The sequence below is a fragment of the Rhincodon typus genome, chromosome 21 (genome assembly GCF_021869965.1).
Source record: "Rhincodon typus isolate 14 chromosome 21, sRhiTyp1.1, whole genome shotgun sequence".
NCBI lineage: Eukaryota > Metazoa > Chordata > Chondrichthyes > Orectolobiformes > Rhincodontidae > Rhincodon > Rhincodon typus.
Window position 1 is genome coordinate 7,671,903 of NC_063352.1, and position 15,364 is coordinate 7,687,266.

A 15,364-nucleotide genomic window follows, 5' to 3' on the forward strand; every position below is an offset into this window, starting at 1 on the left:
ATGCTAGTCCCCTTCATTGGAGTTGGTTATGGATATGCTGCAATGCTGATTAATGAGACAGGGATGCTGAGTGAGTAAACTTTTGCGGGGGTTAATTTCACACACATTACATTTTTAAAGATCAAGAACATACAATCCCTACAGTGTGGAAGCAGGCCATTCAGCCCATTGAGTCCACACCAACCCTTCTATCTACTTCCCCCACTACCTATCCCTGTAACCTTGCATTTCCTGTGGCTAACCCACCTAACCTACACATGCCTGGACAATATGAGCAATTTTAGCATAGCCGATCCACCCAACTACACATCTTTGGACTGCAGGAGGAAACTGGAGCACGCAGACATGGGGAGAACGTGCAAACTCCACACAGACAGTTGCCCGAGGGTGGAATTGAACCTGAGTCCCTGGTGCTGTGAGGCAGCAGTGCTAACCACTGAGCCACCATGCCATTGCTGCATTGTCAGTATTCTTATTTATGTTGACACTATCCTCAGTGAGTACTCTCCATTTAAAGATCAATTAGATAGTTGACGAATCTGGATGTATTATGTAAATGTTTCTTTTCTCATCACAGATCGAATGACTGCGTCTTCCACATTCTTCAATATGGAAGAAATTGAACAACTTCAAGCCAGTTATAACACTGGTGGATTGGAAGCAGTTATACCAGATATAAAGAATAAATTAGATGACTTGGATAATGCACAGCTTAATATTGCAGTTATGGGCGAAGGAGGCTCAGGGAAATCTACCTTGATCACAGGGATGATAGATCCTGAAATAAGTGAGGAGAAAAGAGTTGTCGACAAAGAAACCAATAAAGAACCAATTGGATATCTGCATCCTGTTTTGCCGAAAGTTCAATTCTGGGAACTTCCAGGAATAGACCTTTCTAAACTGCAACTGAATGATTACCTAAAAATGGCAAACATTGGACAATATGACATCTTTATTATTGTGTCAGACCGTCGATTCAAAGGAAGTGCGGGTGAGTCTGCTAAAGCAATCCAACAAGAGGGCAAACCATTTTACTTGGTTCAGACTAAAGTTGACAGCCTGACTGGCACTGCAGAGGAAATGGAGAGCACGGCTTTTGACGATGAGTTACAAAGGCTCAGGACAGACTGTGCCAGCAGCTTAGAGGGCGCAGGGTCTGCAGCAGCACCCACCATCTTTCTGGTTTCAGCTTTCCACCCGGACAAGTTTGATTTCCCCGCGTTAAAGCTGGCCCTCGCAAGCCACCTGCAAAAGGTCGACAAGGCGGCATTCTTGCTCTCTCTCCCGGATGTAACTTCCCGGATAATGGAGCAGAAAAGAAAAATGTTAGAGAAAAGAATCTGGATGACTGCCACGCTTGCTGGGGCCGTGGGAGCTGTACCCATTCCAGGGTTGTCCTTTGCCACTTGCATTGGGCTATTGGCAGCAGGGCTGCTGTACCTCTGGCACCAGCGGGATCTACGCGATAAGTGTTTGCAGAAGCTGGCGACCACAGCTGGTAAGCCCTTGCCAGCTCTGCAAACCGCTCTCAAGTCGCCAGGTAAAATACCCCGGGCACTGATCAGAACGCTGCTGTGCGTCAGCGCTGTTGCCTGTGCAGTAGCTGAGGTCAAACTGAGCTTCACACCACTGATTATTTCTGTCTTTGGAGCGGTCTCATCATTTTGTTTCACTGCCATGCTCCTGAAGGATTCGCTAAGCGAACGGGTGAAAACCACACAAAGGCTGGTGAAAACAGCATTTGAAACCCATTAAAGACAGCTGCATCGTGTTCCTTCATTTTGTACGTGTTGGGGATCTGCTCCTAGGGCAGGTCTTCTGCACGCCTCACAGTCTTGCTTCAGTCACATGTCCCAAGCTGCCATCTTCAGCCTCAATGAGCAATATTGCTCAGGAAAATACCTGAGGGGCAAGGGAATGGTATTATGGGAATAGTAGTGATCAATAATTGCAGAGGCCCAAGCTAATGATCCAGCAACATGGGTATAGGAAAGATATTATTAAGGTGGAGAGGGTTCAGAAGGGATTTACCAGGATGTTGCCGGGTATGGAAAGTTTGAGTTGTAGAGAAATGTTGGATAGGCTGGGACTGTTTTCACTGGAGCGCATGAGGTTGAGAGGCAACCTAATAGAAGTTTACAAAGTAATGAGGGGTATAGATAGAGTTTATGGTAGTTGTCTTTTCTCTAGGGTGGAGGATTTCAAGACTAGGGGGCACATATTTAAGGTGAGAGGAGAAAGATTTAAAAAAGACATGAGGGGCAAATTTTTTACTCAGAGAGTTGATCGTGGGTGGAATGGACTTCTGGAGGAAGTGGCGGATGTGGGTACAGTTACAATGTTTAAAAGACATTGAGGTTAGTACATGAATAGAAAAGGTTTGGAGTGATATGGGACAGAAGCAGACAGGTGGGACTAGGTTAGTTTGGGATTTTATTTGGTATAGACTATTTGGACCAAAGGGTCTGTTTCTGTGCTGTATTGGAGTGTCTCTAACTCTGAGCCTGGAGGCCCAGGTTGAAATCTCCAGGTGTGTAAAAATATCTCTGAACAGGTTGATTTAGAAAACAACTGGATGTTCAAAATTTAAAATACCTGAGGTCATTTTCTCTTGCCTTTCTCATGAATGGTTAAAGGAAACACAAGTCATCATGAAGGATCCACCTCTGCAGTCATTGTCTCCCAAGGTTCCAGCTCTTATTACATTGTACAATCATAAGAAACAGGAGCAGATGGAGGCCACTTCTGTCAGCATCACAGGATAAAATCCATGTTCTGCCAGTACTTTAATGGATAGTGCTAGCTAAAGCAGACATGACCTTCTGAGCTGGGACATATAAAAACCTTTAAATAGGAATAATCTGAAGATAAATCTTGAAGATTTCAAGTGATGGGGCTGTTGCTATTCAACCCCCCGAGCCTGTTTCACTGTTCAGGGCTGGGCTGATTGTAGCCTTAGCTCCACTTTCCTGAACCTCCCTTCCCTCAGTTCTCTACCCTATTGTCAAGGGGAGTTGGTGATCTAGTCAAAATATCACTAGGCTAGCATCCCAGAGAACCAGAGTAATGTTCTGGGGACGCAGGTTCAGATTCAATCATGTTAGCTATATTGAATTTGAATTTGAATTCACTAAATACATAAATTGGGCCCATATTCATTGGTGTTTAGAAGGATGAGAGGGGGATCCAATTGAAATGTATAAAATTTTATCAGGGCTGGACAGAATAGATGTGGGGAGAATGTTTCCCCTGGTCAAGGAGTCTAGGACCAAGGAACACAGTCTCAGCATGCAGGATAAACCATTTAGAACTGAGATGAGGAAAGGTTTCTTCACTCAAAGTGTTAGTGAACCTGTTGAATTCTCTACCACAGGAGGTTGTGGAGGCCAAGTCCACATATTCAAGGAAGTTAGATTTTTAGATATTTGATATAAGTCAAGGGATAAGTGGAGAAAGCAGGAATATGGCATTAAAAAGGAGGAACAACCCTGATCATAGTGAATGGCTGGAAGGTTCGAATTGGGACCTACTCCTGCTCTTAGTCTCTATAAATCTCCAAAAGGAAGGCTAGACAAATAGTTTCTTTTTATTCATTCACAGAATGAGGGTGGTGTTAGCTAGGCAGCATTTATTGCCCATTCCTAATTGCCCAGAGGGCAGTTAAGAGTTAACCACGTTGCTATGGGTCTGGAGTCACATGTAGGCCAGACCAGGTAAGGATGGCAGTTTCCTTCCCAATGATGAGGTAATGACCTAGTGGTATTATCACTGGACCATTAATCCAGGGAATGTTCTGGGGGCCTGTGTTCAAATCCTACCATGGCAGATGGTGGAATTTGAATTCAATAAATATCTAATGATGATGATTGTTGGAAAAAACCCATCTGGTTCCCTTTAGGGAAGGAAACGCCTTCATCCTGTGAATGAATTTTAGAAAAGGCCACCCAGCAACATTCTGCAGTCTCTTTCCCATACCTGTCTGTCCATTTAAGTAATAGTTTGCTGTATTATTCTGAAAGCTCACATTTTCCCACATTATAGTCAATCTGCCAAACGTTTGCCCACTCACTTTATTTATACTTTGCAGCCTCTTTGTGTGTATATCCTCCAAAAATACACTGGGTCCACTGTTGGACAAGGCTTGCAGTCCTTATTTGGGCCTGGGGTGACTCACAAAAGGGGCAACATCACCCCAAGCCCAAAAGCAAGGTCTCAAATGACCCTGCAGCCACCCAGTCCTATACAGTATCCTGGGTTCCTTCAACTTTTGTTTTCGTTACAAATCATTCAGGCAGAACAAAATTTTCTGAAAGTTATGTGAACTGTATCGTTGAAAATTTGAATGCCTAGTCCCCCTCAAATATGTTACAGAGAAGTCATGGAGCTTGGTCAGATACTTCAAAGGAAGATCTTTGGATATTTTTCTGCCCCGATTGGTGATGTTCCACACTGGAGATAACTTGCTGAAAATGAACTCTGATCTCTTCTTTCTCAACTCACGTGGATTAGTTGTTGTTTGGACATTTTGATACAGGCCCTCCCACAACCTACCCATTTGAATGACTTCCATTAATAATTTGCTTAAATAAAGCTAGGAAGCTTAGTTACCCTTTGTTTAACAGGAATCAGTAAATTAAAGAAAAATATTGATTTATCAGTTTATCACATTGTTGTATGTGCATATTGGTTGCCATATTTCCTACATTACAGTAATGACTATAATTCAGAAATATTTCATTGTCGATAAAGTACTTTGGAATGTAGGGAATAAGAAATTTTCTACATAAGTGCAAGCTTTTCCCCTTTCTCCCTCATATATGGATACGTTAAAGTACTCCGTGTCACCTTATTTCATTTTTATAGATAGTTTAGGTAAATGAATGTAAAACATTTAAAGTTAATTGAAAGAAAATTATTCAAATGTACACATTAATTTTGAAGCATATGGATGTACTAATGCAATTCATGTATTGATTTATTAATCTTGAAATAAAAGACAAGGTATTATTCAAAGAGTGCAAGAGGGAATATTAGAAAGTGCACTTAAACCACAATTGGCTGACATGGTGTCATAGTCTTAGGGACTTGTTAACAGACTTTCTGAAGATTATTGATCACAGTGCAGGCGAATCTACAGGAGGATGATATGAGTGTGAGGGAACCTGGTTTATAAACTACTTAATGGAATACAAATTCCCTCTTATAAAATCTGCCATAGATCAATCAAGACTATATAAATATGGGCCAATAATTGCCACATGAATGATATTGTAATCTGTCTAAAATACATCTTATCAGTGTTCTGAAGCTCATTCATAGTGTCAGTGTGAATTGTATCTTCAAGTTTGAATTTATCTATGGTGATCCAAAATTGGGATTCATAAATTATGCATCTCAAACCAATATGTTTATTTTGTACACAATGTGTGAGGAAGAAGCCTCGAGATCAGGGGCTGGAAGATGAAAGCTATTTTCCTCTTTTCAACTCCTTGACTATAAAGAGCTTTGAATCTTCTCCAATGCAGCACTAGTTTCTAAGATAATCGATTATTTTTGTTTGCGTACATTGTCTGAAGTCCATTGAGCACTCTTGAAGTAGATTTTTACTTTGTCAAATAGTTGCACAAGAGGTGATAGTGACTGTCCAACTTGTTTCACATCTGTCCATTGAAGTCAAAATCTGCCCCTCTGTGAGAGGAAGAACAAATTATTTCAGTCCTAAACCTAGCTTTTAAAAATCACTTTGTTGGAAGACTGCAACAAGGAAGAGAATTTAACTATCACCCCTTGACATTAACCCAATAACATTCCCATCGCTGAATCCCCCATTATCAACATTCTGTGGGGTTACCATTGACCAGAAACTGAACTGAACTAGATCATAGACCATAGAATCCCTACAGTGTGGAAACAGGCCTTTCGGCCCAACAGGTCCACACCGACCCTCAGACATCCCACCCAGACCTATCCCCCTTATACATCCTGAACACTACGGGCAATTTTTGCATGGCTAATGCACCAAACCTGCACATCTTTGGACTGTGGGAGGAAACTGGAGCACCTGGAGGAAACCCACACAGACACGGGGAGAACGTGCAAACTCCACACAGACAGTCACCCGAGGGTGGAGTCGAGCCCGGGTTGCTGGTACAGTGAGGCAGCAGTGCTAACCACTGAGCCACTGTGCCGCCTTAAGCTAGCCACATATGTACTGTGTCTAATGAAAACAAAATACTGCAGATGCTGGAAATCTTGGCAATTCTGGCAGCATCTGTGAAGAGAGAAATAGAGTTTGGTGTGGCTCTTAAATACTGTGGCGACAAGAGCAGATTAGAGGCTAGGAATACTGCAGTGACTCCCTGAAGCCTGTCTCCCACTTACAAGGCACAAGCCAGGAATGCATAATGGAATATTGCACAATTGCCTGGATGAGTGTAGCTCCAGCAACACTCAAAAAACTTGACACCATCTGGGACAAATCAGCCTGCTCGATTAGCACCACATCCACAAACATTCACTCCCTCCACTACTGACATTAGCAGCAGAGTGTACTGTCTACAAGATGTGGAGGTGCCATTGTTGGACTGGAGTGGCCAAAGTCAAAAGTCACACGATACCAGGTTCAACAGATTTGTTTAAAATCACAAGCTTTTGGAGCACTAATCCTCCATCAGGTGAAGTGGAGGGAGGCACGCAGGCACAGAATTTATAGGCAGAGAGATAATGGCAAGTTAATTCCGGGTAATTGAGTGTCAACAGATAAGTACAAATGGTGTGAGTGTAGAGTGTCAACGATGCACTTGGGTTCATGTTGCACTACATGTAGCCACACCATACTGTTTTGTGTTTGTAAAATCTTCCCAACTATCTGGTTTTGACTCCTTATGGTTATCTCTCTGCCTGAATCAGTTTGTAAAGTTTTGGATTACTTGTAACTTTTGTTAGACCCTCATCATGTGACTGTGATATCTACTCATGTTATTCCAGCCATTTATTTTGCTCTAGCACTATCTTAGTTTTGATTAATTGTAATTCTCTCCCTGCCTTAATTAATCAGTTCATAGGTCATCCCTTCACCTGTTATTCAGCTGTCGATACTTTTCTCCCACTGTTTGTATTAATCTGTTGATACTCTTGATCGCTTGCAAGGACTTGTTATTCAGCCTTTCAACACTCTACACACACTATTTGTACTTATTTGTTGAGGCTGTTGTGTCTGTGCACCTCCCTCCACTTTACCTGACGAAGTAGTTGCACTTCAAAAGCTTGTGATTTTAAATAAATCTGTTGGATTATAAACTGTTTTCGTGTGACTTTGACTTTATCTACAAGATGCACTGCAGAAATTCACTAAGGCTCCTTAGACAGCACCTTCCAAACTCACAACCGCTTCCATCTAGAAGGACAAAGACAGCAGATACATGGGAACTACAGCCCCTGCAAGTTCCCCTCCAAGCCACTCATCATCCTATCTTGGAATTATATCACCATTCCTTCAGTTCTGACAAAGAGTCATCAGAATCAAAACGTTAACACTGCTTTCTCTCCACAGATGCTGCCAGACATGCTGAGTTTCGCCAGCAATTTTTGTTTTTGTTTCAGATTTCCAGCATCTGCAATATTTTGTTTTATTTTTGGCCCTAAATTGGATGTCAGATTTGAAGCTTGATTCTGATTTAAACATTTTCCACCGCCTGTACGAGCTGAGTAGGAAAGACCTAATGAGAACAGAGTGGATTCACGACAGCAGACTAAGTCAGTGACTTCAGACTTCCCTGAGTTCAGTCGGATAGAATTTGAACTCAGCGATGAACGGATGTCTGACAGGAGGGATGTGAGTGTTTGAGGGACCAGGATATGGTGGAAAAGGAGGTATAGTTGAGCATCTCTGGGATGCTTGCCCTGTGCTTGTGTTGTAAGGTTCCCCTCACTGGGAAACAATGAAAGGTTACAGGGAGCACTAAGAAAGCAGTCAGTAGATAAGCAATGAGGGAGGAAACCTGGACAGAAAGCCTGAGAACGTCAACCACAGCATTGTCCAGAATTAAAAATCAGTAACACATGGAAATGAATACACCAGTCATACTGGAGCTCCGTTTTGAGTTACACAAGGTCATAAAACCCTCCAGTGCCAAAAGAGGCCATTCAGCCCATCAAGTGTGCACCAACCCCCTGAAGAGCATCTCACCCAGACCCAAACCCCAACTCAATCCCCATAACCTCACATTTCCCATGGGAAATTATCTCACCCAGCCTTCACATCCCTGGACACTTCAGGCAATTTAGCATGGTCAATCCACTTAACCTGCACATCTTTGGACTGTGGGAGGAAACAAACTGGAGCATCCAGAGGAAACCCACACAGACACGGTAAGAATATGCAAACTCCACACAGACAGTCACCAGAGGGTGGAATTGAACCTGGGTCCCTTGGGCTGTGAGACAGCAGTGCTAACCACTGAGCTTGTATTCTCCACAAGCTTTACAGGTTTATCCTTCTGGGACATTATTTTGCTTCTGCGTTAACCAACAAAAAGGTGAAAAAAGAGGATGAGGGCCTACGGTTATAGAACCTACATTGTCTTTGAACTACATTAAGGAATCTGAGTTTGGGAATTCAGAGTGAATTAGATAACTGGGTATTTTTGTACCAGAAGACAATCCCACCCATAGGATAGGGTCAATTGATGTGGTCAGTGTTCATGGACTGGAGGGTTTAACAGTGAGTGAGGCAGGTAAGGGCACTCAGAGGGCAGGAGTTCTGGAATGGCCATGTTTGCAGTAAGTCTGAAGAAGTCTGAGATTCTGTCAGCTTTTATGGATGACAGTAGTGACTGCGGGGTGAACGAGCAAACTGACCCTGATGCCGTGGTACAGCAAGCTATTTAAGTGTGGAATGAACGCAGAAGTTGCTGGAAAAGCTCAGCAGGTCTGGCAGCGTCAGTGAAGAAAAAATCAGAGTTAACGTTTCAGGTCCAGTGACCCTTCCTCAGAACCGTGGAGTGGGGGTGGGGAAGTGGAAAAAGAAATGTAGTGGTTGTTGCATACCTGGTGCCAGGTTTGGGACACCTTCTGTAGGCTGGGTGGCACAGTGACTCAGTGGTTAGCACTGCTGCCTCACAGCCCCATGGACCTGGGTTTGGATTCCACCCTCAGGTGACAATCTGTGTGGGGTTTGCATGTTCTCCCTGTGTCTGCATGGGTTTCCTCCAGGTGCTCCAGTTTCCTCCCACAGTCCAAAGATGTGCAGGCTAGGTGGATTGACCATGGGTTAAAAACCCCACATGGGATTACAGGGATAAGGTGGTGCAAATGAGTCTGGGTGTAGACTCACTGAGGAAGGGTCACTCGACCCGAAACGTTAACTCTGATTTCTCTCCACAGACGCTGCCAAACCTGCTGAAATTTTCTAGTAATTTCTATTTTTGTGAGAGTCTACACACTTGAGAGTAAATCAAAGTCTAAAGTTGATAAGTCAAAAAATAAAAAAGGGACAAAACTAACGGCTCTGTATCTGAATGCACGTGGCATTTGAAACAAAACAGATGAACTGATAGTGCAAATTGAAATAAATAACTGCAACCTTACAGCATGATCTATAGGAAAGAATACACATTATTGCCGCTGTACGTCAATAGTGGAGGGAATGAATGCTGAAGGTGGTGGATAGAATGGCAGTCCAACAAGCTGCTTTATCCTGGATGATGTTGAGTGTTTTTGGAGTTTTATCCATCTAGGCAAGTGGTGTATTTCATCCTTACATCCCTATGAATCTGCTTTGGGACATTTAATGACATTAAAGATGCCGTATGAATTCAGGTTGTTGATTAATGAGTCAAATTGATCAAATTCTCTGTGGTTCCTGTTGTTAATTTGTAGCTCACAGTCTGCAGTCTTAATAATTCATTGAATATTGCAAACAGCCGTCTTTATTACAGACTGTGAAAAGACTGTACATTGCACCGCTAAGAGTTTGTACAGGTTGCTAAAGAATTGGTGCAGTTTGAGATCGTACACACTGTGTGGCAGTCTACCACCATGGAATCTGCCTAATCTTCATCTCAACTTCACTAAAAAGACACACTTCAACAGTGCATGAACAAAATAAAAAGCAGAAAACGCTGGAGAAACTCAACAGGTCTGGCCGCAGAAAGAAACGTAGTTTATGTTTTGAGTTCTTCAGGAATAGATTTACCAGGATGTTGTCGGGCCTGGAGGGTTTGAGTTATAAGGAGAGGCTAGTTAAGCTGGGACCTTATTTCACTGGAATGTAGGAGGTGGAGGGTGACCTTAAAGAGGTTTATAATAGCATGAGGGGTATAGATAAGGTGAATGGCAGGTGTCTTTTCCCTAGGGTGGGGCATTTCAAGACTAGAGGGCATATTTTTAAGGTGAGAGGAGAAAGATTTTAAAAAGACATGAGGGGCAATTGTTTCTACACAGCGAGTGGATATGAACGTGTGTGGAATGAACTTCCAGAGGAAGTGATGGGTGCAGGTACAGTTACAGCGTTTAAAAGACATTCAGATAAATTCATGAATAAAATAGGTTTGGAGGGAAATGGGCCAAGCGCAGGCAGCTGGGACTAGTTCAGTTCTGAGGAAGGGTCACCAGACCTGAAATGTTAACTCTGATTTTTCCTTCACCGATGCTGCCAGACCTGCTGGGCTTTTACAGCAACTTCTGTTTTTGTTCCTGATTTACAGCATCTGCAGTTCTCTCAGTTTTCATTTTGGGATTATGGACGGATTGGGCCGAAGAGTCTGTTTCTGTGCTGTATGGCTCTATGGCTCCTCTTTGGAATACCATTTCCGAAGAAGAGTTGGACTTCAAAATGTTAACTCTGTTTCTCCCTCCAGGATTTCCATTTGCCCCAGGACTGGTCTCTATCACCCATTCTGTTCCCTTGTTATTAATGCCATTTGGGTCTCTGTATCCAAGTTTAGATCCATGCAGGATGCAATGAATGCAGCAACAAAAACAGTGAAGCTAGGTCTGTGCTGCCTTGCAGACGGTGGCACAGTGGTAACATCACTGGGCTGGTAACGTTAGATGTTCAAAGATCAGGGCATGGATTCAAATCCAACGCACAGCAGCTGTTAGGAATGTGAATTCAATTAATAAATTCTGACAATATCATCAGTTGTCATAATTACTTTTCTGTTTATTATGGCTCCAGCAATATGCTCTCAAGGGCAATTAGGGACAGGCAAGAAATGCTGGTTTTGCCAGTGACACTCACATCCCATCCACAAAAGAAAAGTCCACAAGATGAACTGCTGCAATTCACCAAGGCTCCTTAGACAGCATCTTCCAAACTCACAACCTCTACCGTCCAGAAAGACAATGGCAGCAGATACATGGGAACACCGCCCTCTGCAGTTTCCCCTCCAGATCACACAGTAGGAGGCACTGCAACTAGTTTGCACTCAGCAAAAGAGCAACGTGATAATGACCAGATAATCTGTCTTTATTCTGATATCAGCTGAGAGGTAAATATTAGCCAGAACAGTGAATAATTCCTCATTTCTTTTATTTATTCCAGTGATGTGGGCGTTGCTGACTCGGCCAAATTTCAATACCCATCCCAACTGCCCTGGAAAATCTTCTTCAAAATAGGAGCAGGGAATCTTTCACATAGAGATATAAAAAAGTAGGAGCAGGAGTAGGCCATTCAGCCCGAGCCCACTCCACAATTCAACATAATTATGGCTGAACCTCTACCTTAACACCACAGTCTTGCTCTCTGTCTATGCCTTTGACACCTTTAATTATAAATTTACCTATTCCTTTCTTAAATATATTGAAAGATTAGGGCAAACAAGTCAAGGGATTACATGATGAAATGTAGGACCCTGGAAAGCACCAAGGATCAGAGGGAACTTGGTGTATATGTCCACTGTCCTGTATGGTATCAAGAAAGATGGATAAAGTAATTAAGAAGGCATATGGCATACTAGCCTTTATTAGCCAAGTTACAGAGTATGAGAGAAGGGAGGTTATGCTGGAACTGTATAAATTGTTGGCTGTGTGCAGTTCTGGAATCCACATTATAGGAGGGATGTGATTGCACTGGAGAGGGTGCAGAGGAGATTTACCAGGATGTTGCCTGGGTCGGAGAGTTTGAGTTATGAAGAGAGATTTGACTGACTGGGGTTGTTTTCCTTGGAGTGGAGAAGATTGAGAGGTGACATGGTTATGTGTACAAAACTATCAAGGACATAGATAAGGTAGGCAGAAAGGAACTATTCCCCTTAACGGAGAAACCAATGGCATCAATTTGAGGTAAGGAGCAGGAAGTTTAGGGGAGATGTGAGGAAAACCTTTCTCACTCAGAGGCTGGTGGGAATCTGGAACTCGCTGTCTGTAAGGGTGATTGAGCCATAAACTTTCATCACATTGAGGAAATAGATGTTCACTTGTGATGCCAAGGTATACAAGACTATGGGACCAAGTGCTGGAAGAAGGGATTAGAATAGTTAGGTGCTTATTTTCACCAGCACCAACTCAATGGGCTGATGGGTCTTTTTTCTGTGCTGTAGGTCTCTATGACATTGGGATGACTCTATGATTAGTCTTCCACAGCCTCCTGTAGTAGAAAATTCCAAAGGCTCACCACCCTCTGAGTAGAGATATTTCTCTTCCCCTAAGTCCAAAATGGGTGTCATGAGACCCTTTGTCCTAGACACCCCCTGCCTCCCCCCACTCCTCCACCCCCCTGCCCCTCAACCAGAGGAAACATCATTGTTGCAACCAGTCCATCCAACTTTATTCAAATTTTAGAAGTTTCAATGAGATCCTCTCTTGTTCTTCTAAACTCCAATGAATACAAACCAGTCAATGCAATCTTTCCTTTTAGGACAAACCTGCCATCCCAGGAATCAGTTTGGTGAACCTTTGCTGGGTTGGTGGAGGTCTGTGGGAGCAGGCCTGGGCCCTGAGTTCAGCTGTTGGCATGAACAACCATGGAGGAGAGTGTGACCAAGTGGGCCATCCATAAATGATGCAGTATTTCAGGCTGAAAGCACAGCAATTTTTATAAAAGTTGCAGCAACAATTGGGCGTTGCCAACATAGCGGGTGGATACCACAAGGCAGGCATTTGGAAAACAAAACTAAGAGGGCCAAGTGTGAAAACCTGTATATTTCAGAAGTGGAGAGCAAAGGAAATCACTAACCAAGGCACTTAAACAAAGGATGCATTGAGCAATTTAACCAAGTATGGCACTCTGGTCTAACAAACCGGAAAACAAAAAAAATGCAGCAGGATTCATAGGGAGGCTATGACTGGGAAATGTTAGTGCACATAGGGTTCCCATGTACATAGTCACTGAAAGCAAGTATGGAGTTGCACGAAGCAGCTAGAAGGCAAGTGATATGTTGGTTTTATTTGAGTACAGAAGCTAGCAAGTCTCTCTGCATCTGTGTCGAACCTTATTCAGAACACACCAGGAGCATGGTGTGCAGTTTCGGTCTCCTTATCAAATAAAATATACTCTTACCATCCAGGTGCAGCCGTGGAGCTGCTGATCTCTTCAGCTCCTGTGTGTCTGCTGTCAGATCTGAAATGCTTTCTGTCTCTGAAGTACTTTTCTGTAATGAGTGTTGCCATTAGCTCTGCAGAGTTCACTGTTGTTCAGCACGATTTGTTTCTTTTGAAGTTTTCAGGGTCACTAGCATGTTTGCTTTCCCCTTTTGTTGTGCAGACCTGAAGTCTCAATTCTCTTAATTGGCATCATTTAGAAATGGATTATAGCCACTGCCACTCACTACATTGCAGCTGGGACCATCTTAGGCACCATATTGTGTGTAGGTTCCTTTAAGCTCAGAGCGGTCCAGTGTGAAGGAGGATAGTCATCTTTATGGTCAAACCAGAAGAATCTGATTGAATAAATAATACGATGCTTACTGTGTTACTGCAAATATTCACAGGTTATTTACATACAGGTGAATATGGCCGCACTTTGCTGCAGAGGCTGGTTAAAAACACAGTGCTGGAGAAACTAGGCAAATCTGGATGCATCTTTCATAGAATCCCTACAGTGTGGAAGCAGGCCACTTGGCCCATCGAGTCCACTCTAACCCTCCGAAGACCATCCCACCCAGACCCACATCCTCCTTCCCAATCCCTGTAACCTCGTATTTCCCACAGCTAATCCACCCAACCTACACATCCCTGAACATTATGGGCAATTTAGCATGGCTAACGCACCAAACCTACACATCTTTGGACTGTGGGAGGAAATCAGAACACCCAGAGGAAACCCACACAGACATGGGGATAATGTGCAGACTCCGCACAGATAGTCGCCCGAGGGTGGAATCAAACTCAGGTCCCTGGCACTATGAGGCTAACGTGCTGACCAGAGCTAATCTGTGGAGAGAGAAATGGAGTTAACATTTCATGCCAAATTTGTCTTCAGACTTGAAGTGAACCAAAAAATGATGCTTTGTTTTATACTGTTGATAAAGGCAGAGGTAGAATGAGTGGTGTAGATGTGAGGGTTCCCAGAGTAAAGACAAAGGGATGGATAATGGTGATTGAGGAAGAATAGAGATGCAAAATAGTTGCTAATGGTAGATTGGCTTTCCTGAGAGCAAACTCTTGCAAACAAGATAAGGCTGGAGGGAAAGATGATGGCGTAGGACAGTGATCATGCTCTGAAGTTGTTGAACTCAGTGTTGAGACCTAAGGTAATGGCGGGGGAAGAAAGTGGCAGGTTGGGCTGGAATGTCACCTTGACCTCCAACCTTCACAATTTCCACTTTGAAGAGTTTAATCACTAATAATATCCCTTTTAAGGATTAATACTGACATTCACTTTCCACTGCTTTGTTCATTGATAAAATCACATCTCTTTCTTTATACAGGGAGCGGTTAAGCTTTGGGAATGCACTGCCTGGGACATTTAATGGAGCCAATTTCAATCAAGGTCTTTGGTCAGGAATTGGATATTATCCAAAGTGAAAACTGTTGCAGAAAATGCTGGGGCACTGATGGCGCAGTGACACAAGGTGGATTGCTCTTACAGAGAGCCAGGACAGACAAGATGGGCTGAATGGACTCCCTTCCCCTGTAATGACTGTGACTTCTGAGTTAAATTCAGTAGGCAAATCAACTGAGCCATTGTCTTCCAAAAGAACAATAGAAAGACAAAAGAAAGGATTTAAAACTGGCAATGGTACATTGTTAACTAAATTTTCATAGCTGCAGTTTCGTTGTGGTTCTATCCATTGCAATAGTAACAGTTATACTGAATCTTTTAGCTGATAAATTGCCGCATTGCTTATGAATGATTCATTGGATCCCTACAGTGTGGAGCATCCCACACACACGCACTCCACTACCCTGCATTTCCCATGGC

The 15,364-nt window shown here is 43.1% G+C and overlaps 1 protein-coding gene across 1 annotated transcript; it reads left to right on the forward strand.

The window, feature by feature from the left end:
• Positions 1–582: 582 nt before the first annotated feature.
• Positions 583–1,755, forward strand: LOC109924932 (interferon-inducible GTPase 5-like). The gene has a single exon (XM_020524905.2). The coding sequence runs from the start codon at positions 583–585 to the stop codon at positions 1,753–1,755; it is 1,173 nt and encodes a 390-aa protein (XP_020380494.2).
• Positions 1,756–15,364: the final 13,609 nt, after the last annotated feature.

Bases quoted from the DNA above. Each gene is read 5' to 3' on its own strand.
- LOC109924932 (XM_020524905.2), top strand. From the start codon at position 583: ATGACTGCGTCTTCCACATTCTTCAATATGGAAGAAATTGAACAACTT.